This window comes from Cetorhinus maximus, chromosome 18 (genome assembly GCF_964194155.1).
Source record: "Cetorhinus maximus chromosome 18, sCetMax3.hap1.1, whole genome shotgun sequence".
NCBI classification, from domain to species: domain Eukaryota; kingdom Metazoa; phylum Chordata; class Chondrichthyes; order Lamniformes; family Cetorhinidae; genus Cetorhinus; species Cetorhinus maximus.
In genome coordinates, this window is record NC_135896.1 from 91,251,105 (window position 1) to 91,275,619 (window position 24,515).

The window sequence follows — 24,515 nt, forward strand, 5'->3', positions numbered from 1 at the left end:
TGGGCACGCCCTGCTCCAGCGCCTCACTATGTATGAGGAGCAGGCCATGGAGCTGGGGAGGAGGCAGGCGGCCAGGTCGGCAGGTGTCGGTGAGACTGGGGTGCAGCGGCCAGGTATTTGAGGACCACAGTCCCATCCACTCTGTCTCTTCACCATCCAAAGCACTGATGGTTGCTGCAATCGTTAATGCAGCAAAACTGCTCATTCACAGACTGATACAGTCAGACGTGTGGGTCATACACAAAGGTCCCTCGGCCCCTTGAGGATGCATGTCTCTAGCACCTTCCAAAGTCGCCTTATCCCATTTGTGACCACTATCCCCGTGGTCTAACATGCCATGGCATCGCTGCTGCACATCCAAAGACTTATTGCATCTTAGGAGGGTTTGTACCTCCACCACCCTTTCAGCCTGTGCGTCCCTCATTACTCTGTCCAAAAGGTCCTCAGCACCTCACCTGTCAACCTCATGGCACTCAACTTAAATAAATGCCACTACATTAGTCATCCCTCTGCCAAGGGGAAATGTTGCTTTCTGACCACCCGTTCTATGCCCCTTATAACGGTATGAAGGTCAATAATGTGACCTGTCAATCTCCTGTGCTCCACGGCAAATGTCGCAAGTATTTGCAATGTTTCCTCATAACTCCAACTCTCCAGCCCTGCATGCATCCAGGTCAGGAACCTCTACACTCTCCCCACTCCAATGCCATCCCTCCCATGAAGCGCAGGTCACAAGTGAACACAGAACTATAGCTGTGGCCCCGACAGCGTTTTCTGCACTTGCAACATGACCTCCCTTTTCCTATATTCTATTCCTTGGCTAATAAAGGCAAGTTTGGCATTGACCTTGTTAAACACCTTATGTTCCTGTTCTGCTATCTTAACGGGTCTGCCCAGCAAGGTCCATGTAATCGTCGTGACTTCCCACGGTCCTACCATTACTCATGTATTCCCGTACCTTGCTTGTCTTGCCCAAGTGCTTAACTGCACACTTATCCACATAACATTCCATGTGGCATTCCTTAGGCCATCTGACCAGCCTGTCTGTATGTGTGTGTAATGTTTGGGCCTCTTTACTATTTACCACCCAACCAATGTTCATCTCCTTAGGTTCTTGAAGTTTGAGCGCATTATGAGGCTGGGGGGGAAAGGGATGAATGGTGTTACTGACTGGACGCTAACTGATGCATTGTCCTTGTTGTTAATTTCAGCATCAGCACCGCATGGCCACCAGGAACAAGTCCAGAGCCCCCTCTCCACACCTGAGGGCCAACACTTGCAACTTGCGTCCTATCATTTCAGCGAGCCAGTCACCAGCGCAGCGACTGCCAAATCGGTGGGGATTATGACGTTGGCTAGTGTCATGGGACACAGTGGAGAGGGCACTTCACAATCGCTGGAGGAGATGGCACGGACAGAGTGCCAATGGCGCCAGCAGCTGGAGGACTGTAGGGGACCAGGCACATGCTGAGTCGGCCAGTGATGATGTGCCTCTGGAGATGTCAGCCATGCAGCAGCTGCAGGACAAGCGGCCGGGTGCGCGGGAGTAGCTGGCAGGGTTGCATGAGGGTGTCCTTCACTTGGTCTTTGTGGTGGAAGAATCCAGGCAGAGTGTCAGTGATAGCATGAACCTCAGGACACAGCTTCAGGCTTCCTCCATTGAGAGATTGGCGACTCTCATGGAGAGGGGCTTCCAGCAGATTGAGAATCTTCTGTTTGGGTTATGCTCTGACCTGCAAGCCCTCACAGCGGTAATGGCCACAGGTGGTCATTGGCAATGTGGGAGATGTTCTGGACACCAAGTGTCCCAGCTCAATGCCCATCCATCTGCGGTGAGCAGGGAGGTCCAATGTGATCTCATGTTGGCGCTGAAACTGCCTGTCATTGCTGCGAGCTCCCCTCAGGGTGTTCCGGATGAGGGCAGCAGCTCCTCTGCCCTTCTGCCAGTGACTGTTGCATCCATTGAGGCTGTGACAACTGGGGAGGTGCCAGTTCTGGAACTAGCCATTCCCTCCCAGGCGGGGCCAGCACAGGCTCCACGGGCCAGAGGATGGCTGCCAAGGTCATCGAGGCCAATGGGACAGCAGAGTCAGCAGGCTGCCTCACAAGCCACTCCAAGCGATGGGGTGGCACCTGGTCGTAGCACCCGCAAACGTAAGCATAAGGCATGTTAGGCACTCCACAGGTTTGTCACTGGTGATTTTGTGTTGGCCCTAGATTAGGGAGTGTTTCATTATGTGTGTCAGAGTTTGTTGTTTATTTTGGTGGCAATAAAGTCCACTTTTCTGACCATGGCTGAGGGTGTTTCCTTTGTGCTGCATTTGTATGTTTCACAGACATCTCATGAGTGTTTGAGTGGACATTGATGTTTCTGAACTAAGCCCTTCGTTGCAGCTGATGAGGTGGAAGATGTAGCACCTAACTGCCACGTGTGGAAGTGTCAGGCAATGCTGGTCCAGCTGATCCATGTGCGTGGAGCTAGCTGAAGGTTCGTTGGATTAAAGTGTCCCGGGTGTCCCTGCCTCCTTGGTGTAGTAGCGGGTCGGCGTGCTGCCCCTCATCATTGCCCTGTGTTTCCTCAGCCTCTGATCCACTGCTGGATTCATGTGCAGCCTCAACCACTGCGTCAAGGTCTTCATCATCAACTGCATCCCCCCTTTCCAGCGCAAGATTGTGCAGAGCGCAGCATGCTACCACTATCAGAGAGACGCGATCTGGGGGGTACTGGAGTGCGCCCCCTGAGCGGTCCAGGCCACGGAAGCATATCTTGAGAAGACCGATGGCTCTTTCCACCAAAGCCCTTGTGGTTCCTATTGTAGCGCTCCTCAGCTTCTGTTCTTGGATGGTGGAGAGGCGTCATGAGCCACCTTCTGAGGGGATAGCCCTTATCACCCACTAGCCAACCATCCAGCTGAGCCGGAGCACTGAAGAGCCCCGGCACCTGGGAGTGTCTGAGGATGTAGGCATCGTGGGAGCTGCCTGGGTACCTTTCACAAACTTGTAGAATCAACATCCTGTGATCACACTATCTGCACGTTCATGGAGTGGAAGCCCTTCCTGTTGACGAAGGCACCGGGCTCACCTGCTGGCGCCTTGATGGCCACATGTATACAGTTTATTGCACCCTGGACACAGGGGAAGCCCAGCAATGGCCGCGAAGCCTCTGGCTCACTGTGTCTGGCTTGCCTGGTCGCAGAAGTGGATGAAGGTCAATGCCCATCTGAACAGAGCGTCTGTAACCTGCTTGACACAAGTGTGTACAGCTGATTGGGAGACACCGCAAAGATCACCCACTGAGCCCTGGAAGGAGCCAGATGCATAGAAGCGGAGGGCAACTGTGACCTTCAGAGCCGCTGGCATAGGGTGTCCTCCCACACAGTTAGGGGAGATCTCAGGGCCAATCATCTGACAGATATAGTTCACTGTCCTCCTTGACAGTCGGAGCCTCCTTCGGCACTGCACCTCAGTCATATTGAGGTAGCTGCTTTGCTGCCTGTATACCCTGGCAGCAAGATAGTGGCGTCTTCTGCAAACCCTTCCACCTCCGGCAACCTCTTCGCCCTGCGCCCCTTGTGCCTGGCGTCCCAAAGGTGGCTCCCCTGGAAGCTGATTGTCCACTCCTGGCCTCCTCCTCCTCCCTCCCTTCCTCCTCAGAGGAGCTGCCTCCATTGGAGATGTCAGAACCCATACCCAGGTTAAATGGAGGCTTCTGGAAAGCTGCAGGCCCGATAAAGATTACTGTCTGCAGACTGGTGAGCTGAAGCTTCAAAGTACAGAGAAAGCTATTGGAAATTGATCTGAACTGCTAACAATCACACAGGCAAATTTAAAACACTTTCTACAATAAATACTTCAGATAAAACATTAACAACCCCTCTGAGCCCACACATCCTGCCCGTGGATGAGGTTTGTTAAAAAAATCAGTTACCTGCCTGCCCGTTGCGCTGAGGCGAAGATTGCATGGGCTCCTCAAAACCGGTGTCGATTGCCGAGTTAAGGTCCTTAACAAGGCCTTTAATTAATGGCGGGCGCGTGTCGCGCTTCATAGTGCCCGCCCAGCTAAATATCGTGATGCCGCATGCTGATGTCGACGTCAGCGTGCGACATTTTAAGCACTGACGTGCAGGCTCCGCCACCCGCACATCAGCCATAAAATTCTGTCGATGGTGTAGTGAGTAACAGATTGGCATTGATAGATTGACTAGCTAATAGGAAACAAACGTATGGTCATTTTCTGGTTAGCAAGATGTAACGAGTGATGCACCACAAGGATAATTATCTCATACATATCCGAATTTATTAATTCAACTTTATCTTTACCTTTGTATGATCCATCACTTCCTTCCACTCTTAATCACTGAGTGACATGTAAAACTCTTGGCAGTGGAAGTCAACAATTACACCATCAGTCCATTGATCATTTCATTCTACCCTAGGGAAGGTGCGCACATTCAAAGGCTACAATAACTATGACTGGGAACTGCAGTCCAATTGAATAAAAGCTTTTTGATTTACTATTATTTTTATGGCATGAAATTACTTTTCAGTTTGACTGAATAAGGAATGCTGGCTTAGTACACCAAAGCATCACTTGGTGCAGTACTGATTCTGCAAAGTTCGCATCAAATTCCTCAGCAGGGAAAGGGGGCTACATGATGGGGGAAGGGGCAATACCATCCATAGGTTATGGGAGGGAGGGCAGAACAAGGAAAAAATAAAACATCTCTGGTTTCTGTGGCTGTTATCTATTCAGCTATCTCTGCTGGAAATGTCGTTACCAGACATCTGCACAGTGCAAGGCCAGGCTCAGTTGTGAACTCTCTACACTTTACCCCACCCAGTACACACGATCAAATTGGTAGCGAACATTCACAGACAAGGGTTACAGATAAAGCATGTTGAATTGGAAGCCATGGTACCAAACCCTAAAATGCATCAGCATCTTCGGGAGCAGAGGGAAAGAAAGAGGATGACTGGTCAAATAAAACTAAACATGCTTTCATGAAGACAAACCAAGTGGCTTAGAATTACAAACAAGAGCTTTTAAGCTTTAGTGCAAATGTGAACTACCCTACTATAGTACTGGGTAATAAGGAAGAAATATTTTGACACCACAGCATTATTAAAGTAAACTTGTTTAATAAAAAAAACTTTTTTTGGAAAAACTTCCATTCTCACCCAAACGGTAATGTTATTGGTAGTCAAGAATATTAAGTTTCTAAAAGTGTTAAGATTGTACTCCTCACATTAAATAATCAGTGTGCAATTTAATACAGAATTTAACACACCAAATAACATATGGTGAAGAAAGAGGAATTTTGTTAAATCTAATTCACTTTAACATAAACGTAAATGTAAGAAGTCTTGAATCTTTTGCCAAGAGTCTTGTTGAGCATAGCAGTGTTTTATTGCCTCTCCTCCCAACAGCACTGGAAGTCCAAACAACCGGTCAATCTTGGCAAAACGAAATGGAGAACATGGAGGTTCAATACAATGCCCAGCTCCTGGATAACTGAGGAGCTCATAGTTGTCTTTGCCATGTTTTTTCAGTCTTTCTATTGCTTCCTCAGCAAAGAGCTTGCTGTTCCAGATCTTGTCGTCCTCTCCTACCACAAACAAGATGTGCCCCTCAGCTTTTTCCAGTGGGATAATGCTGTCTTTCTTTGTGTTGAGGTTAAGTGTTTCAGATATATCTAGAATTCCTGAGTCCAAAACAATCATGCGATCTACATCGTAACGCAAGCTGGGGAGATGCATATCTTTATAATACAGGTCCGACAGAGTGTTTGCATTAGAGCCAGAGATACAAACGGATGCCACCACTTGTGGTATAAATGTGACCATTGATAGAGCCAAATCCGCACCTTTTGAAGACCCAATTACTCCAATACCAGGTCCCTTCACCTATAAAAATGCAAAATCTATTACAGCGACAGACATTAAGTCTACATAACTCCTATAACTTCAGTATACATGCATCACTGTTTAAAAAAATCCTATTTATTTATTGCAGTGAAATCTGTATTGTTCAATAAATTACATGACAAATTTTAGTTTCATTTCAATTTTCTCCCAACATTAGAAAGCATCAAAAGCAATCTTCAAAAATTTCCCACTTTTACCCAAGTCGAAGAGAAGCATCATGAAAAGGAGCATTCATTGTCAGAATCAATTGTCCCTTTTTGTATCATCATTAGCAATGTGACATAATTTTGTTATTTGGGATATTTTATGGATGTTTATCAAGAGGATGACCACACAGTGTGATGTAACATCATAATATTGTGCTGACAAGGTTTTCCAGTCTGTTTGTGCACTATGCCAAAGACTTGAGAAACCCAGATCTGAATACCAACATGAAACAATAATGATAGCTACATATTGAAAGGGAGCAGGTGCTAAGAAGCAGCAATGAGTGGGAGTGAGATGCAACATCAGATAAAGAGAAAAATGAGGCATGGAACCTACCCATAACAGTACAGCATTTGCTTGTGGATAAACCAAGGCAGCATTCTCTTTTTAATTCACTTAAGGTGGAATAATCCAAAATAATATTACCAACAAGAAATTGTGATATATTGATTGATGAACATTTACCATATCAGTTGTAAAAATATTTACCTTCTGTGCTTGAATAGCTGTAATGCAAATTTTTCTATTATCTGTTTCTTATTGAAAACTTGTTCTTTAATTTGAACAACTTAATTGTAAATGCCAGCCCAAAACTGTCCTGACCAGCTAAATCTTATCTTTAATTCAAACGTAAGCTAGCCAGAGAAGCTATACTTCCTGTGCTGTGCAACCTCACTTTCCTGGAAAAAGTGAATTAATTTGCTCACTGATTCTATTTCAAAATAGTGGATTGCCACATTACAATGCTGACTACAGTTCCAAAATATTCGTTTACTGTGACGTGCTTTGGGATCTTAGTGGTTGGTGCTGTACCAATGCAAGTTTTTTTTTCTTTTCATCAGCTTCAAAAGCTGCCAGGAAACAGAGTCCAGGTCCAAACACAAGGAGGCAAGTTTAAAAGAGGCCTTCAATGGAGGAGAGTGAGTTGGAGAGGCTTAGGGAGAGAATTCAGAAATATGAGGCCCAAACAGCTGACTGCCAATGCTGGGACAATGGGAGGCAGGATGCACAAGAGGTTGGAGTCAGAAGATTCAAGTGTTGTTGCTGGGAGGGGAGAGATGGGAAGGAGGGGTACGGTCATTAAGTGATTGACAACACAGGCAGAGGAGTGGTTGAGAAAGGTGATGGAGAGCTAGAGCCAAGTGCAGACAGCATACAGATGGGAGCTGGCCCATGTTCATGGGTGAGATTGTCAAGGGGTAGCTTGTAGACAAGAGGAGGGAGACAAAAATAGATCCTTGGGGGATTCCTGATTTAACAGTCTAGGAATAGAAAGAGAAGTCTTGAGTTAAAATTGGAAAGGTAAGGTTGGAACCAACTAAGGGTAGTTCCACTCAGCTAAAGAGCCAGGAGAGGCAATGTTCAAGAATGGTGTAGTTAATCATGTCAGACTACAGAGCGATCAAGAAGGATGAGGATGCTAATTGTGACTTTGAACAAGGCCATTCCAGTGCTTCATTAGAAATTCAGTCATGGAGCTACAGTAAAGATGGGCCTAGATTTGGGAAGTGACAACACAATCAAAGGCTATAGAGAGAAAAGGAAGGTTAATGATGGGGCAGTAGTTTGCAATGATAGAGGTTTTTTTTAAAAAGTAGTAGTTGATGATGACAAGGGTGACTTGAATTAATAAGATGAGCACAACAAAGGTATTGAATGAGGCAGGAGAGAAACTAGAGACAAGAGCAGGATCAGTAATTGGCCAAAAGGGTCTCTGGATGTGGGGGGTTGTGGGGGGGAAGGTGAATGATGGGGCATAGAGGCAGCAAAGGCAGCTGATAGATGGTCTGAATCATAAGATAAAGACATGGTATAGAAAAGACTTTCATTGATATAGCACTTTTCACAATCACCGTATGTCTCAAAGCTCTTTACAGCCAATGAAATACAATATAAATACAAGTCGTTGTTGGTTAGTATTAGATTTGGCCGGGAACCTCTGTAGTTGGTAAGAAAGTTAAAATTAATAATAATTGTTTTGCAAATTAATTATTCCATATTTGAGGTGCTAATAAAGTATAACAACTACTATAGATCTTATGCTTTTGCTTAATTTGTTTGTTCTATTACTAGTTAATTAATTTATTTCACAGTCAAAGCCTAAAATAAGACTGAATATTGTGTTATTCTGGTATCCTTTGAAAACAAAGAGGATCCTGTGGAGGTAAAAGCTCGAATCAGTTTCTGAAGAAATCTAAAATCACTCTTCAGTATTCCAGGTATGCTGTATGCTACACTGTTTAAACTTAATCTCAGGACAAATGTAAACACTCGTGAACATAAGAAATTGGGTTCATCTACAAGAAAGAAAAGGACTTGCATTTCTATAGTGCCTTTCATGACTTCAGAACGTCCCAAAGTGCTTTCCAGCCAATGAAGTGTAGTCACTGTTGCAATGTAGGAAATATGGCAGCCAATTTGTGCACAGCAAGCTTCCACAAACAGCAATGTGATAATGGCCAGATCATCTGTTTTTGTGACGTTGTTTGATGAATAAGTATTAACCAGGAGACTGGGGATACCTGCCCTGCTCTTCTTCAAAATGGCTCCACGGGATTTCTTACATCCACCTGAGAGGGCAGATGGTGCCTCAGTTTAACATCACATCCAAAAGATGGCACCTCTGACAGGGCAGTACCTGCTCAGCACTGCACTCTAGTGTCAGTCTTGATTTTTCTGCTCAAGTTCTGGAATGTGGCTTGAAGCCACCACCTTCTGACTCCGAGGCAAGTGGGCTACCAACTGAGCAGCGGCTGACACCGGAGCAGCCAAAATATCTACAGTAAGAACATGTCCCAAGGACAGAATACCTCTGTCAGTGCAGTGCTTCCTCAGTGCTGCACTGGAGTGGGCAGCCTTGTTTTTTGTGCTCAAGCCCTGGAGTTGGACTTGAATCAGAAACCTTGAGACTTGAGTGTGCTACAAACTGAGCCATGGCTGACTCATTGGGTAGTGTAGACATTAAGCTTCAATTAAAACTTGGTTTTGGGACTGCTCCAAATACTGTGAATTTGCAGAGGATTTGTAGCACTTTACCGAACATTTGACCAACAGGTCTATGCTGGTGTTAATGCTCTGCATGACTGTCCTCCCAAGTTCTTGATTTCTTCAAATGTGTATGTTAACATTTTAAGGAATGTTATTTATCATTTATTTCATTCAGAGTATTACAAACATCAATTATACAAATACATTTTACCACAACAGGTTAATTATCTGGGCTTCAATTGTATGGGTGAAACTCACCTTTGGATGTTTCTGTAGGTAATTCACAGCCTCTTCGAAGTATTCTAAATGAATATCTGTCAAGGTCATTGGTAGATCCTCAAAGCCAAAGTAAGGGAGGGCAAGAGCAGCAAAGCCTCGGCTTGCAAGAAGACAGGCTCGGAACTCAGTCAAACCACCATCATCTCCAAAAAGATCTATCACTCCAGGAAAGGGGCCATCCCCTTAGAAAACAGGAAAAGAAGAAAACAACAAACCATTGTTAACAAATTCAGGTAAAAGTTTTAAAAATGGGCCGCCCAAAATGGCCCCAGTTTCGCAGTGCCAACTGCAGAGGTCTTTTGTGATGTGTCTCAATTATATGCATGAAGCCACAATTTTGATAATTTTACAATCTGTGCATTACACACAGTCTACACAACAGAGACAGGCCATTTCACTCAACTGGTCCATGCTCATGTTCCACGTGAACCTCCTTCGATCCATCTTCATCTGACTACATCAGCATAACTTTCTATTCCAGGGGTTCCCAAACTGTGGTTCGCGACAAACTGGGATCGCGAGCTCTGAGGCAGCCATGGTGGCTATGGAGTGGAATCTGGGATTTGACAGCGCTGGATTGGCTGCAAGGCCTCTTTAAACATGCGCGATTTTTGCCGGCGTATGTCTCTTAATGCTCTGAGGTCCGAATGCTGCCACTAACACAGCCTGTAAATTTGTATAACCTTGCAGTGTGAACTCCCCACAGCAACCACCCCCCCACTCCCACCACACCCCCATCACCTCCAATTTTTAACTCATAGATTACACCAAGTCTGAAGAATTAAAATGGGGTCACAGAGGGTTTCACAAAAAGACGGCACCTCTGTCAGTGCAGTGCTTCCTCAGTGCTGCACTGCAGTGGGCAGCCTTGGTTTTTGTGCTCAAGCCCTGGAGTTGGACTTGAATCAGGAACCTTGAGCTTTCAGTGTGCTACAAACTGAGCCATGGCTGACTCATTGGGTAGTGTAGGCTTAAGCTTCAATTAAAACTTGGTTTTGAGACTGCTCCAAATACTGTGAATTTGTAGCACTTTACCGAATATTTGGCCCACAGGTCTATGCTGGTGTTAATGCTCCACATGACTGTCCTCCTATATTCTTAATTTCTTCAAAAGAGCATGTTAACATTTTAAGGAACATTATAAGTACCTTTGAATAATCAGGGTTTCACTGTCAGAGGGCAGTCTTTCCACCATTATATTTCTGCCTTACAAATTTCAATTCCTAAACCACTTGGCCCCTTGTTGCTTGCTCTCTGCTTTCAAATATCACCATATAATCCAGTATTAGACTTATGAAATCATGGAGTTCAAGCAAAACAGAAGTAATTGGGGATCCAGAGAAAAAGCTCCATTGGTTGCTATAATACCTGATACAATGTGGCTGTTGGAGGCCTGTCATCACAGATCAGAGCATAGTGGTTCTTAGTTCAACCAACTTCAGCTGCTTCATCAAGAATCATAAGATCAGGGGTGGAGGTCTTCACAATGCTCGGCTTCAATCACAACTCCTGCAATAATGATGCAGCTCAAGCCAGCCTACACAGCACAATCTCAATTACATCCAGGCGTGGGCTGGGAAGGGGCAGATAACATTCCGGCAACTTTAGAACCAGGTAGTGACCCCCTCAAACAAGAGAAATCCCAGTATCTCACCCATGACATTTCAGTAGCACCATCATGACAAAGTCTTCCACCATCAACATCTTGGGGATCATCACTGATCAGGCGTCATGTTCGTTTGGGCAAGGGAGAGGCTGCAATGAATGGCTCTGCTCCTTTCTCCTCAGACTCTATCCACCATTTACAAGGTGCAAATCAGGAGTGTTATGGAATACTGACTACATGCCTCTATGGATGTAGCCGCAATAAGCCGTAAGGAGCTCAACATCATGCAATTTGCTTGATTGGTGCTCCTCACCAGATTCAACATCCATCTCCAAAACCAGTCTCCTCTCCAAGGTCAACCACCCAGAATGAAAGCAACAATTCCAAGTTCTCCTCGAAGTCACAAACCACCCTGGCTTGGCCATTCCTTCATTGTTGCTGGGTCTATATCCTGGAATTCCCTACCTAGCAACACAGAGCATCATCACTACAAGTAGTACAGTAGTTAGAGAAGGCCCACCAAAACAATCTCAGCTCAATTCAGTGTGAGCAATAGAGGTGGCCTTAGTAGTATGTATACTTAGGTAAAAATAAATACATCAGAAAAGATATTGAATACAATTGGTTTGTTATCACAAACAAACTTTATCGCCTATGGGTTGTACAGTTCGGGTTGCTATTTATACACCTGTGGTAACTGAAGGGGCCAGTATATTCATGAAAAAGTACTTGACTAATTGCTATTTCATTAGGTGACAGCACAGTAAGAGCAAATTCCACTTTTGTTATGCCAACATGATACAAAAAATAAAATTTTCAGAAGTTTTTATTATATATAACAATTACATCCCTTTAACAAAGGATAACCATGTTTTCTATACCAAGGACACAGAGGGTAGGAACACAGCAAAGTAGTCAGGACAGAAAATGTAGGTTGCACTATGCAGTGAGACAACAAATTTTAGCAGATTACCTTTTAACATCTGCAGAGATACCAGGGGTGGCCAAAAGGTGGTTTACGAGTCCCATGCGGCTCTTTGGCTCACAAAGTGCGGCTAATTCCTTGTGCTGTGAAACCCTTTAAATGGTGCATTGGAGGGAGGTAAATAGTGGGTACAGCCTCAACCAGGAACAACTTCACAGAGAGAGAAAACCAGAGAGCAAGCAGCAGCACTGGAAGGAGGGAGGAGGGTTAAGATTAGTGATTCATTCCAGCACCATCACGAGATTCTTGCAGTTTCCCACCAGTCTTACGTGGGGCTGCCTGACCCTCAGCACCATTTTCTCTGACTCCCTAATCCACCCTCTCGCTGCTGACCCTACAACTTATGGCCTCTGTCTGCAAAGGGAAGAAACAGCTTAATACAGAACAGGATTGTAATAATCTACTGCATTGGGACACAGGTACTTGATTCAAATTTGTTGTTCAATAGGTGGTTACAGTGTTTTTTTCCAAGTAAAATAAATCCTTTGTGTAACCTCTTGACTGATTTTCCACATCGGAAGAGCAAGGCTGCCAAAGTCAGTTAAGCAGTGAGCATGTGCTAGCTCTGATGTGGATTTATTATTGCCACTATCTGAATTGTGCGTGAAAGAAGCCTGGAAGGTAAGAGAGGAAAAAGCTGAAGATTTCCTCACAGAAGTGTGTGCAATAGGAATAAAAATGTGCCTGTAAAGGTTGTCCATGTCTTGCAACTCTTGAATATCTGAAGATTATCGTATGCAGCTTTATTGTTCAGGTGGTTTGGCCACCCCAGACATGTACACTACAGTGATAAAACAAATGTACATATAATGACCTTGGATCTGATGTCAGACTATTAAAGCACATTCAGGTACCATTTACAAATATACAAGAACATAATAAATAGGAGCTGGAATTTATTCCTAATCTCAGTTTTCTGCATATTAACCAATCTTCAGCCCTTGCTAATGTATTACCCTCATTCCATGAGTCCTAATTTTGTGTAATAGCTTCTTGTGTGGAAACTTATTGAATGCTTTTTAAAAACCTAAGTACAATACTGGTTCCACCTCAACCACCTTACTAGTTACAACCTCAAAAAACTCAACGGATTTGTCAAACATCATTTTTCTTTCATAAATCCACTCTGCTTAATCATATTGTGATTTTCTAAGTGTCCTGTGACTGTGTATTTTGCTGACTACTGATGCTAGGCTAAATGGCCAAAAGTTCCCCATTTTCTCTCTTCATCCTTTCTTAATTCCTGAAGATTAAAACCAATGCAGGCACTATCTCTGCAGCACTCTTTCTCTTCAGATACCATCCGCTAAGAGGACGTTGGTGACCATGGATCTCCATGTTCATCTTGCTGTGGAGGCGTAGGTCATCTTCATTGGTGGTACATTCATCCAGTTTGTGAGGCTCTTTAAAAAGATCTCTGCAGCTACTCTTTTTAAAACTTGAGGAAACAAAGTCCTCAGGTTCACCGGCTTTGTCATCACTTAGTCCTGTTCATTTCTCCAGTGCTATTTATTTACTTAGGCTGATTTAATTTCCTCATTATCTTTAAACCCTTGGTTACCCATTATTTCCAATTTTTACGTGTGTCTTCTCCTGTAAAGACAGTAAAAACTATTTGTTTATAACACTGTCTAGGAAGGTCAGTTCGTTGCGCTAATTGTCTATATGGCCTAATCTTCACTGGTGAAAAAAAAAATCAGCAACAGAATTTGAATGAGCAATTGCTGAAAGAGCAGCTTTATTTGCAGCAGTACCTTTGTGTAATTTTATAGATGTCCGTGCTCCACTCGAAATGGAAAATACAGACTGGCATATTGAACAGAATACAGGTGTTTCCTTTCCGGTTGGGCGTAAATATATGGAAAATCCTCTTGAAGCGGTTGTCAAAGTGCATAAAAAAAGCTTTTCTTCATGTCACCCATTTCACCTTTCGCCAATCACCTTAAATCGGTGACTTCTGGTTCTCAATCCTAGCACCAGTGGGAACAGCTTCTCTCCATCTAGACCCCTCATGATTTTGAACACCTCCATCAAATCAGCCCTCCATCTTCTCTTCAGGATGACAATTCCAACTTCTCCAATCAAGGTAACTGAAGTCTCCAATCTATCCACCTAACTGAAGTAACCCAAAATGTGAAATTAAAAGTCACAGGATATTTGAGGATGAGATTCGTGAACTGGGGGCACTGGACCTCACCTGGAGACTGTCCCTGAGATACAGGGAAGTATACTTCCCCACTTCAGATGGCCCTGGGGCCAGCGGGGCGGGGCGGGGCCGGTCGGTCGGTCACCCCAGGGCCGGACGGTCAGCCCCGGGGTCGATTGGTCACCCTGGGGCCAGAGCTGAGGTATCTGCTTACCTGCGGGGAGAAAGATGCTGCCCCTCAGGTTGCCTTCCCTGATCCTGCCGTAGCGGATCCCGGGTTTGCTGTACCACCTCTCGATCCTCTGCTTGACCAGGAGCGGCCCGGGGATGGTGACCGAGCCGTTGTGGCCGGAGTGGACGCACAGGTCGACATGCATGGGGCTGGTCAGTCTGTCCTTGCGGAGTTGCTGGTAGGGCTGCTCAATGGGGGAGGGGGACAGGGTCCACAGGAGGCCCATGGGCACCACGCCCCGGTAACCACCGCCCAGCGAGGGCGAGCGGCTCATGTCCAGCCGCCCGTCGCCGTCCGCCTGGTACTGGCCCCACGAGTCGAACAGGCTCCCCCGCTCCGTCAGCACCTGGGCCCGCAGGGTGACGGCCTGGAGAGGGCCCAGCCCCGCCACGCGGATCGACAGCGGCTCGTCCACCAGGCTCTTCAGCGGGCTGACCGACAGGCTGACCGGCCCGGGGGAGACCCCCCCGCTAGCCCTGGCCCGGCTGCCGGCCCGCACCGCCAGCCGGCCGGCCCTCATCAACCCGAGCGGCGGCGGCATCATTGCGACGCCGACCTCCGACTCGTCCCCCTCAAACACGAAGTGGGCTCCTCCAGCCCGCAGCAGGAGAGCGGAGACAGACTCAACCAGTCGAGGGGGAGGGGTGGTGTGGGCGGACCAGACCATTCACCCTGGGAGGGGCAGACTGAACCATTCACTGGGGTGGAGGAGGGCCTTGGGGTGGAACTTAGTGACTGGAGGCGTGGCTGACTGGGGGGGCGTGGCTGACTGGGGGCGGGGTTGGGACCTTCACTTGATCTTGTCATTGAGAACTGTCGGTGTGACATTAGTCGTCTCAATTTCTCTGCTCCTCTCACCCATTCTAATCTGTCTCTCTGTGAACTTACTGCACTCCGTTCTCTCAGGTCCAACCCTGACATTGTCATCAAACCCGCTGACAAGGGCGGTGCTGTTGTTGTCTGGCGCACTGACCTCTACCTCGCAGAGGCTGAGCGTCAAATCGCAGACACTTCCTCCTACCTCTCCCTGGACCATGACCCCACCACTGAACATCAAGCCATTGTTTCCAGGACTGTCACTGACCTCATCTGCTCTGGAGATCTTCCTCCCACAGCTTCCAACCTGATAGTCGCCCAACCTCGGACGGCCCGCTTCTATCTCCTACCCAAAATCCACAAACAGGACTGTCCCGGCAGACCGATCGTGTCAGCCTGTTCCTGCCCCACGGAACTCATTTCTCGTTATCTTGACTCCCTTCTCTCTCCCCTTGTCCAGTCCCTTCCCACCTACATCCGTGATTCCTCTGACACCTTACGTCACATCAACAATTTCCAGTTCCCTGGCCCCAACCGCTTCCTTTAACCATGGACGTCCAATCCCTCTACACCTCCATCCCCCACCGGGATGGTCTGATGGCCCTTAGCTTCTTCCTTGAACAGAGGCCCGAACAATCCCCATCCACCACTACTCTCCTCCGTCTGGCTGAACTTGTTCTCACACTGAACAATTTCTCCTTTAACTCCTCTCACTTCCTCCAAATAAAAGGTGTGGCTATGGGTACCCGCATGGGCCCCAGCTATGCCTGTCTCTTTATGGGGTATGTGGAACATTCCTTGTTCCAGTCCTACTCCGGCCCCCTCCCACAACTCTTTCTTCGGTACGTCGATGATTACTTCGGTGCTGCTTCATGCTCTCGTCGGGACCTGGAAAAATTTATTAATTTTGCTTCAAATCTCCACCCCTCCATCATTTTCACATGGTCCATCTCTGTCAATTCCCTTTCCTTCCTTGACCTCTCTGTCTGAATTTCTGGTGATAGACTGTCCACCAATATCCATTACAAGCCTACCGACTCCCACAGCTACCTCGACTACAGCTCCTCACACCCCGCTTCCTGTAAGGACTCCATCCCATTCTCTCAGTTCCTTCGCCTCCGTCGCATCTGTTCTGATAATGCCACTTTCAAAAACAGTTCCTCTGACATGTCCTCCTTCTTCATTAACCGAGGTTTTCCACCCACGGTCATTGACAGGGCCCTCAACGTGTCCGGCCCATATCCCGCGCATCCGCCCTCACACCTTCTCCTCCCTCCCAGAACCATGATAGGGTCCCCCTTGTCCTCACTTATCACCCCACCAGCCTCCGCATTCAAAGGATCATCCTCCACCATTTCCGCCAACTCCAGCATGATGCCACCACCAAACACATCTTCCCTTCAGCCCCCCTGGCGGCATTCCGTAGGGATCGTTCCCTCCGGGACACCCTGGTCCACTCCTCCATCACCCCCTAGTTCTCAACCGCCACCTATGACACCTCCCCAAAGCCCATGCAGAAGATGCAACACCTGCCCCTTCACTTCCTCTCTCCTCACCGTCCAAGGGCCCAAACACTCCTTAGGAGCATTTCACTTGCATTTCCCCTAACTTAGTCTACTGCATTTGTTGCTCCCAATGCGGTCTCCTCTACATCGGAGAGACCAAACGTAAACTGGGCGACCGCTTTGCAGAACAGCTGCGGTCTGTCCGCAAGAAAGACCCAAACCTCTCTGTCGCTTGCCATTTTAACACTCCACCCTGCTCTCTTGCCCACATGTCTGTCCTTGGCTTGATGCATTGTTCCAGTGAAGCCGAACGCAAACTGGAGGAACAGCACCTCATCTTCCAACTTGGCACTTTACAGCCTTCCGGACTGAATATTGAATTCAACAAATTTAGATCTTGAACTCCCTCCTCCATCCCCACCCCCTTTCCGTTTCTTCCCCCTCCCTTTTGTTTTTTCCAATAATTTATATAGATTTTTCTTTTCCCACCTATTTCCATTATTTTTAAATCTGTACCTGTAATACCCTGTCAGTCTTTCCACCCAACCCCCACTAGAGCTGTACCTTAAGTGTCCTGCCATCCATTCTTAATTAGCACATTCTCTTAGATAATATCACCACCTTCAACACCTCTCTGTTCCTTTGTCTATGACATCTTTTGATTATCTGCTCCTATCACTGCTTGCTTGTCCCTACAACCACCCCCCCCCACCCCCAACTTCTCTCCCCCCACCACCCCCCCACCTTAAACCAGCTTATATTTCACCCCTCTCCTAATATTACTCAGTTCTGTTGAAGGGTCATGAGGACTCGAAACGTCAACTCTTTTCTTCTCCGCCGATGCTCCCAGACCTGCTGAGTTTTTCCAGGTATTTCTGTTTTTGTTTTACAACCTTTCCTGCTGCCTTTAGGGGTCACGTGATTTTTCTGACGATTGAGCTTGAAGCGCAGGTAATCCTGGGGGCGGAGTTTTCTCGTTGTGGATCTGGTTCAATCTTGCAGCTTCTAAGCGAGCTCTGTAAATAAAGGTATCTGTTTGAAGTAAGAAACCCGTCCGGTACATCCAGTTCATTACACTTGGCGATGAGAGTGAAATAGCTGCACCTCGCCTTGTGAATGTGAACACATCAGTTCTTAAGGAAAGAAAGAAAAGTAGACTCACCAGCCATGCCACTTTTCGGCAGAATCGACTCTTATGACACGTCCATGGAAGACTGGAGCCCAGTACATAGAGCGCCGAGGCTTTTATTTTGTGGCGAATGAAATAAATGCAGAGGAGAAGCAGAAAACAATTCTTTTTCAGTGTCTGTGGTAGCAAGACATACAACTTCATCCACAGTCTGACGGCCCCGAACGCACCCAATTCTAAATCTTTTAACCAATTGGTCGACCTCGTGAAGACACATCTTCAGCCGAAGCCATCGGTAATAATGCAGAGGTTTAAGTTTAACTCCAGAGTAAGGGCCCCGGGAGAGTCCATCGCAACTTATGTAGTGAAGTTGAAGCAGTTGACTGAGCACTGCCACATTCGGAGACACACTCAATGGTGTGTTGTGGGACCGGTTAGTTTGTGGCGTTCATGACGATGCTATTCAGTGCCGCTTACTTGCAGAAATTAACATCGATTTGAAACGTGCCATGGAAATAGCGCTAGCAATGGAAGGTGCTGAGAGGGACCAGCAGGCTTTACCAGAATGTACAACATGACGCCGTTCTTCAGTTGGGGCGGGAACCAACCTCTGGGTGTGGCGTGGAAACCAGAGAGAAAGCAGCGAAGCAAGAAACAGTCTCCACTGCTCAAAAACAAAAGGCCTAATGGAAGCACCTCAGCAGCAACTCCAAAGTTAATCTGTTATAGATGTGGGGATAACCATGTACTGGAAACCTGCAGATTCAAGGAGGCAGAATGCCATCACTGCTATAAAAAAGGGCATGTAATAAAGCAATGCAGGGTGAATCGAGACAGCCCGTCAGACAGCAGATCAAGATGATTGAAGTGCACAGAATAGCTGAACCAGAAGCTGCTAATACTGAGATCTATTCCCTTTCCCATGTCAAAACAGTAAAAACTGAACCAATCACTGTCACCATTTAAATGAATGGGAAGCCTCTTGTCATGGAGGTAGACATGGGAGCCTCAAACACAGTGGTGGGAGAACACACACTTAAATACCTAAATGAAGCCACTGAATCTAGAGCAAACCATGGCTCAACTGAAGACATACACTGGAGAGTCAATACAGGTAAAGAGAATTGCCACAGTACCTGTGTCCTACAGGCAATAGACAGCCCAGCTGCCAGTGATCATAGTGACAGGTGAAGGACCTCGTCTTCTGGGCCATGACTGGTTACAAAAAATTAAGCTCAGCTGGTCAGAAAACTTTCAAATGAGAACAGGAGAAGTTCCTGAGCTGTTAAGGGAATATGACAGTGTATTTCGTGACAAATTGGGAAAGATAAAAGGCCTACAAGCAAAAATATATGTAGATTTGGAGGCAACACCCCACTTCTTTAAGGCCAGACCTGTGCCTTATGCCCTAAAGGAGAAGGTGGATGCAAAATTGTGCCATTTAGAGAAGCTAGGCCTCATCCAGCCAGTCCAATTCTTGGAATAGGCAGCACCCATAGTCCCTGTGATGAAACCAGATCAAACTATTCACATCTGTGGGGACTACAAATTAACCGTGAACAAGCAGCTAAACTAGATAAGTATCCTATCCTGAGGATAGAAGATTTGTACACTAAGCTAGCCGGGGGGAAAATTCTACACCTAACTGTACATGAGCCATGCATACCAACAGCTAGCATTGGTTGGCACATCTAGAGGGTATGTAACCATCAACACGCACAAGAGCCTGTACCAATATACACGCCCACCCTTTGCAGTATCATCTGCATGTGCAATCTTCCAAAGGGCCATAGAAAGTCTATTGCAAGGACTTCCCCAAGTAGTCGCATACTTAGATGATATCCTGATCATAGGGTTAATGGAAGCTGAACATTTGGCCAACCTAGAAGAGGTTTAAAGAAGATTTTTGGAAGCTGGTGTATGATTGAAGAAATGTACTTTCGAAGCGCCAGAAGTCACTTACTTGGGTCACCAAGTGGATGCCAAGGAGTAGCATCCAGTAGAGGAGAAAGTCAGGGCAATCAAAGGGGTGCCCTCTCCTTCCAGCGTCACTGAACTCAAGCTTTTTTTGAGCATGATTAATTATTATAGTCGCTTCTCGTCAAACTTGTCAACAGTATTAGCACCTTTACACTTGCTATTGAAAAAAAATCGTTGGTCATGGAATGCGCAACCAGAAGCCTTTGAAGAAGTTAAGAAGCTATGATTCATCATGTCTACTCGTACATTGTGACCCATCAAGAAAATTAACATTAACCTGTGATGCATTTCCCCACGGTGTGGGAGCTGTGTTATCACACAGAATGGAAAGTGGCTCCGAAAGGCCAATTGGCTGTGTCTCCAGCCTCTCTCCAGCCGAGAAGGGTTATTCACAACTTGAAAAGGAAGATTTATCAGTAATATTTGGAGTGAAGAAATTCCACCAGTACCTGCATGGATGACATTTCACCATTGTGTCGGATCATAAACCATTAATGGGTTTATTTAGTGAGGATAAAGCCATTCCGCCAGTAGCCTCAGCAAGAATTCAACGTTGGGTTTTGATATTATCCACGCATGAGTACACCTTTATGCACCACCCTGGCGTGTATATTGCAAATGCAGACGCACTCATTTGCCTTCCGTTACCAGATAGCATTGTACATGTTGCAGTGCCACAAGAAGTTGTACTTGTGCTGAATTTCTTGGACTCTTCGCCTGTGTGTGCGAAGCGAATAAGGAATTGGACAATTTTGTCAAAAGTTCAAAACCTGGTATTGCAAGAATGGTCAAATTCACCAGTGTCTGTAGAGATAAGAACATTCCATGCCCGTAAAACAGAGCTAAGTTGTCAAGATGGAATCTTGTTGTGGGGATCAAGAGTCATCTTCCCTTCGCAAGGAAGAGAACCACTCTTGACAGATCTTCACTGTGCGCATCCAGGCATTTTGAAGATGAAGATGCTTGCGCGAAGCTATATCTGTGGCCAGGCATAGGCAGTGACATTGAAAGCACAATCAAGCACTGTCTCCAATGTCTGCAAGGACAGAAGTTGCCCAGTTCAGCTCCACTCCATCTGTGGGAGTGGCCTGGTCGACCCTGGGTTAGACTACATGTGGAATATGTAGTTACGTTTTTAGGTACCATGTTTTTATTGATCGTCGATGTGCATTCCAAGTGAATGGATGTGTATGAAGTTAGATCACAGACATCGTGTGCAACTATTGAAAAGGTGCACCAATGTTTCAGTGTACATGGCCGAATGGAAGTCAGTGTTTTGGATAACAGTACTGTCTTCACGAGTACAGAATTTCAGCGATTCATGAGTTTAAATGGATTTAAACATATTAAAACAGCACCATGTCATCCCTCGTCAAAAGGGTTAGCTGAAAGAGCAGTGTGAACTTTCACATCAGGAATGAAGAGGTTATCCAAATGTACTCTAGAAGCTCAACTTTCACATTTTCTTCTCCATTATCATGTGACTCCTCATGCAACTACAGGTTCAACACCGTCTGAATTACTGATGAAATGCCGCCTTCGTACAAGGTTGAGTCTGGTGTTTCCAAACTTAGAGGGGAAGGTAGAGAAGAACCAGAGTAGTCAGAAAGTGAATCACGATATTCATTGCGAAGCTCGAAGATTTACTGTGCGAGACGCAGTTTTCGTGCGGAATTTTGGAAATGGACCTTGTTGGGTTCCTGGTATAATTGTCTCTGAAACTGGACCCTTGTCATTCCAAGTGGGAGTGGAAGGCCGGATTGTTCGAAAACATGTGGATCATCTAAGGAGTAGAGAGAGACACTCCAACAACCAGTTATTCTGCCTGCAATTAATCCCCGAGGTGACAGATTGTGCTAGAATAGACATACAAGATGTCTCTGTTGAATTGCCTAATCCTGAACTACCACTTTCTAAGGATGTACCTGATGCTGAAGTTCCTGATCATGTCGATGCAGAGGGAGAATCTCAAGCAGTAGAACTCCAACTGAATTAGAAAACCACCTCAGAGACTTCGTCTGTAATCACATGACCTGTGTATATATGTATATGTTGTGGATTAAAATATTCTTTGTAAATAAGAAATGTAAAAAAAAACTGAAGGGGGAGAAAATGTAGTGATTGAAGGTATAACCTTTCCTACTGCCTTTAGGGGTCACGTGATTGTTCTGACGAATGAGCCCTAAATACGGGTAATCCAGGGCGCGGAGCTTTCCAGTCGTGGGCCTGGTTCAAGCTTGTAGCTTCTAAAAGAGCTCTGTAATACAGCCATTTGTTTCAAGTAAGAAACCTGTCCAGTACCTCGAGTTCATCAGAGACTGACTGACAGGGGTGGAGGTGGGACTGACTGACGGCGGGGGGGGGGGGGTGGGGGGGGGGGTGGGGGGGTGGGCATGGGGGTGAGACTGACGGGATGGGGAAGCTGGGTGACACAGTGTGACTGGGATAGTGGTGGGGAGATCCTGGTGGGACTGGGCTGGTGCTGGGCGGGGGGGGGCGGGGGGGGGGGGGTGTTCCGGTGTGACTGGGATGGTGGAGAGGGTATGACTAACTATGGGGACGGGTTGGGGGAGGGTTAATTAGGAGGGAGGGCAATTTTGATTTGTACTTTGTTTTGTTCTCTCTTTTGCATTGAATTTTTGGGGTTGCCTGCAACAGGGTAATATTTTCTTAACTTCAACTTCCACCCGATGTAAAGCAAAAAAAAAGTGTAACAGACTTGACATTTTGGGGGGGGGTGGGGGGGGAGGTTGGAGAGGTGAGAGGGGTTGGAAAGAAATTGGGGGCAATTGAGGGAGAATGGGATGGTGGGGGGTGTGCAGGGAGAAGGAGGTGGAGAGATGGAAGAATGTGTTTTGTTAATGGCGTTATAAATGTAAAAGCATATATGAAAACTCTTTTGAGTTTCTCACCTAATTTGATTAAATTTTCTGCAGAGTCTCCCACCTCACATCATAATGTACTGAAGACTATCCAGTCACACTGATTACTCCTGTCTCCTTTGTGCTAATCAGCGGCGGAGGGATCCCAGAGGGACCAGGCTCTCCTTGAGGTGTGGAGAATCTCTGTGGAGGTCGACACCACATTCTTCCTTCTCTGGAGGAGCCAGTCTGCAGTACGACTCTTCGAAGAGTCATGTACGACGTGAAACATTAACTCTGTTTCTCCCTCCACAGATGCTGCCAGACCTGCTGAATCTTTCCAAGACTTGTTTTTATTTCACATTTCCAGCCTCTGCAGTATTTTGCTTTTATTTTCGAGCTTCGATCTGTTAGTTCGTCATGGGACATTTCAACAAAGGCAGTTTGGATTATAGGCTTTTACAATGGGGGAAAAAGCTCACAAACATAACCAGGAGCAAGGCAACATGGACAGGAAACACATTGAGATACAAAGAATTTTAGTGAAAGAAGGGGAGGGAAGGGATGATTCCTCTGGTACCCTTCAAGCAATATAGTGCGAAGGACTAAGGCCTCACACTGTATATTTTCATAAAACATATATAGACAAACTCATGGCTTTTTAAAAATTTTAAAAACTGAAAAAAAAACCCTAAAATGGCTGAATCTGTGTCTTTAACCACTGAACAAAAGGAGCTGCCTGGCAGTATTGCGGAAACTCGCTCATTGTTATCTTTGGGGAGCCGCAAATGACCCCCTGTGGGCTGCACGGGTGAAATTCAAAGAGAGCTACACAAAGGCCACCTGCGTTTCACAACCCAGGCCGACCAACAGGAGTCAGCTCGTCTGTTAAGACAAAGGGCCCTGCAACCTTCCTTTCAATTATTAACAGGTTTTAACTATCTTGGGACCCAGACAAGGGATACATGTCCTTTGTCAAAGACAGTGTGGAGAGGTGGGAGTCATGTAACACGGGCCTCAGGTTTATGGAATATTGCGTTGCTGAACTGCAAAGCTCAGTCTGCCGTTTACCATATAACTGACAGCCTCACAGAAAAGGAGCTCTGCCCAGGTTGAACACCTGGCCCCATCAACACTGCTTCTGCTGGAACTTCTATACCATCGCCTACCAGACTGCTCGATTTCTGTGTGCCTTTCTCACACAAAGTTAACACCTCTGGAAAAGTAAATTCTACATCAGTTTTCAGCCCATCGACCTCCGTGAAGGAATACCTCACTGGACTTTGATTCTGGAACCTATGTGAATCAATATTTATTTTCTGTGGTCTCTGTACTATAAACCCTTCTTTTCTCTATTCCTCTCTTTACTGTCTGAGTGTGGAGGTGACGTTGCGACCCCCCTCCCCACCCGTTTCGAGTGTGTGCAAATAAACTGACCCTTTTGAGTTCATCCAGGTTGCTGTGGGGATATTACTAGAAAATTGGATCACACAAAAACCCGAGGGGTTGGGAAATACACCACCGCTTATAAACAGGTAAACAAATCAAAACACTTTTCTGTTTACCGATGGGTGATGAGAGGAGAAATTAGTGCTGTTTAAATGAACCTCCATAACAAGAGACTATATACTGGTATTGTGAACTTTTTATAGTGAATGCTGTTCAGTTGGGATTTTTTGGGTCATTGCTTGAGACTTTATGCTTCTGTGTTTCCTAGCTTGTGATTTTCCTCCCATTCATTTTAATAGATAAAAAGCCATGGGCTTTTGCCAATTCCAAACCTTTAGCTGCAAGATCTCAAGTACCAACACGGAATTTCCGTTGATCTTGAAGCAAATCAAAAACAAAGTCATTCA

At 46.1% G+C, this 24,515-nt stretch overlaps 1 protein-coding gene across 1 annotated transcript; it reads right to left on the reverse strand.

Moving 5' to 3' along the window:
* Window positions 1-5,117: 5,117 nt before the first annotated feature.
* Window positions 5,118-15,017, reverse strand: LOC144693338 (acyl-coenzyme A amino acid N-acyltransferase 1-like). Its single transcript, XM_078563157.1, has 3 exons — window positions 14,351-15,017; window positions 9,379-9,581; window positions 5,118-5,904 (listed from the first exon to the last, which is right to left on the reverse strand). Exons 1-3 carry the CDS (start codon window positions 14,910-14,912, stop codon window positions 5,338-5,340), a joined length of 1,332 nt encoding a protein of 443 aa, XP_078419283.1. The 5' UTR covers window positions 14,913-15,017; the 3' UTR covers window positions 5,118-5,337.
* Between the last annotated feature and the right edge of the window lie 9,498 nt (window positions 15,018-24,515).

Coding starts and splice junctions, on each gene's coding strand:
- LOC144693338 (XM_078563157.1), bottom strand. CDS start 14,912: ATGATGCCGCCGCCGCTCGGGTTGATGAGGGCCGGCCGGCTGGCGGTG. Junction 9,582..14,350: donor CAGCATCTTTCTCCCCGCAG/GTAAGCAGATAC, acceptor CTGTTTTCTAAG/GGGATGGCCCCTTTCCTGGA. Junction 5,905..9,378: donor ACCTACAGAAACATCCAAAG/GTGAGTTTCACC, acceptor GCATTTTTATAG/GTGAAGGGACCTGGTATTGG.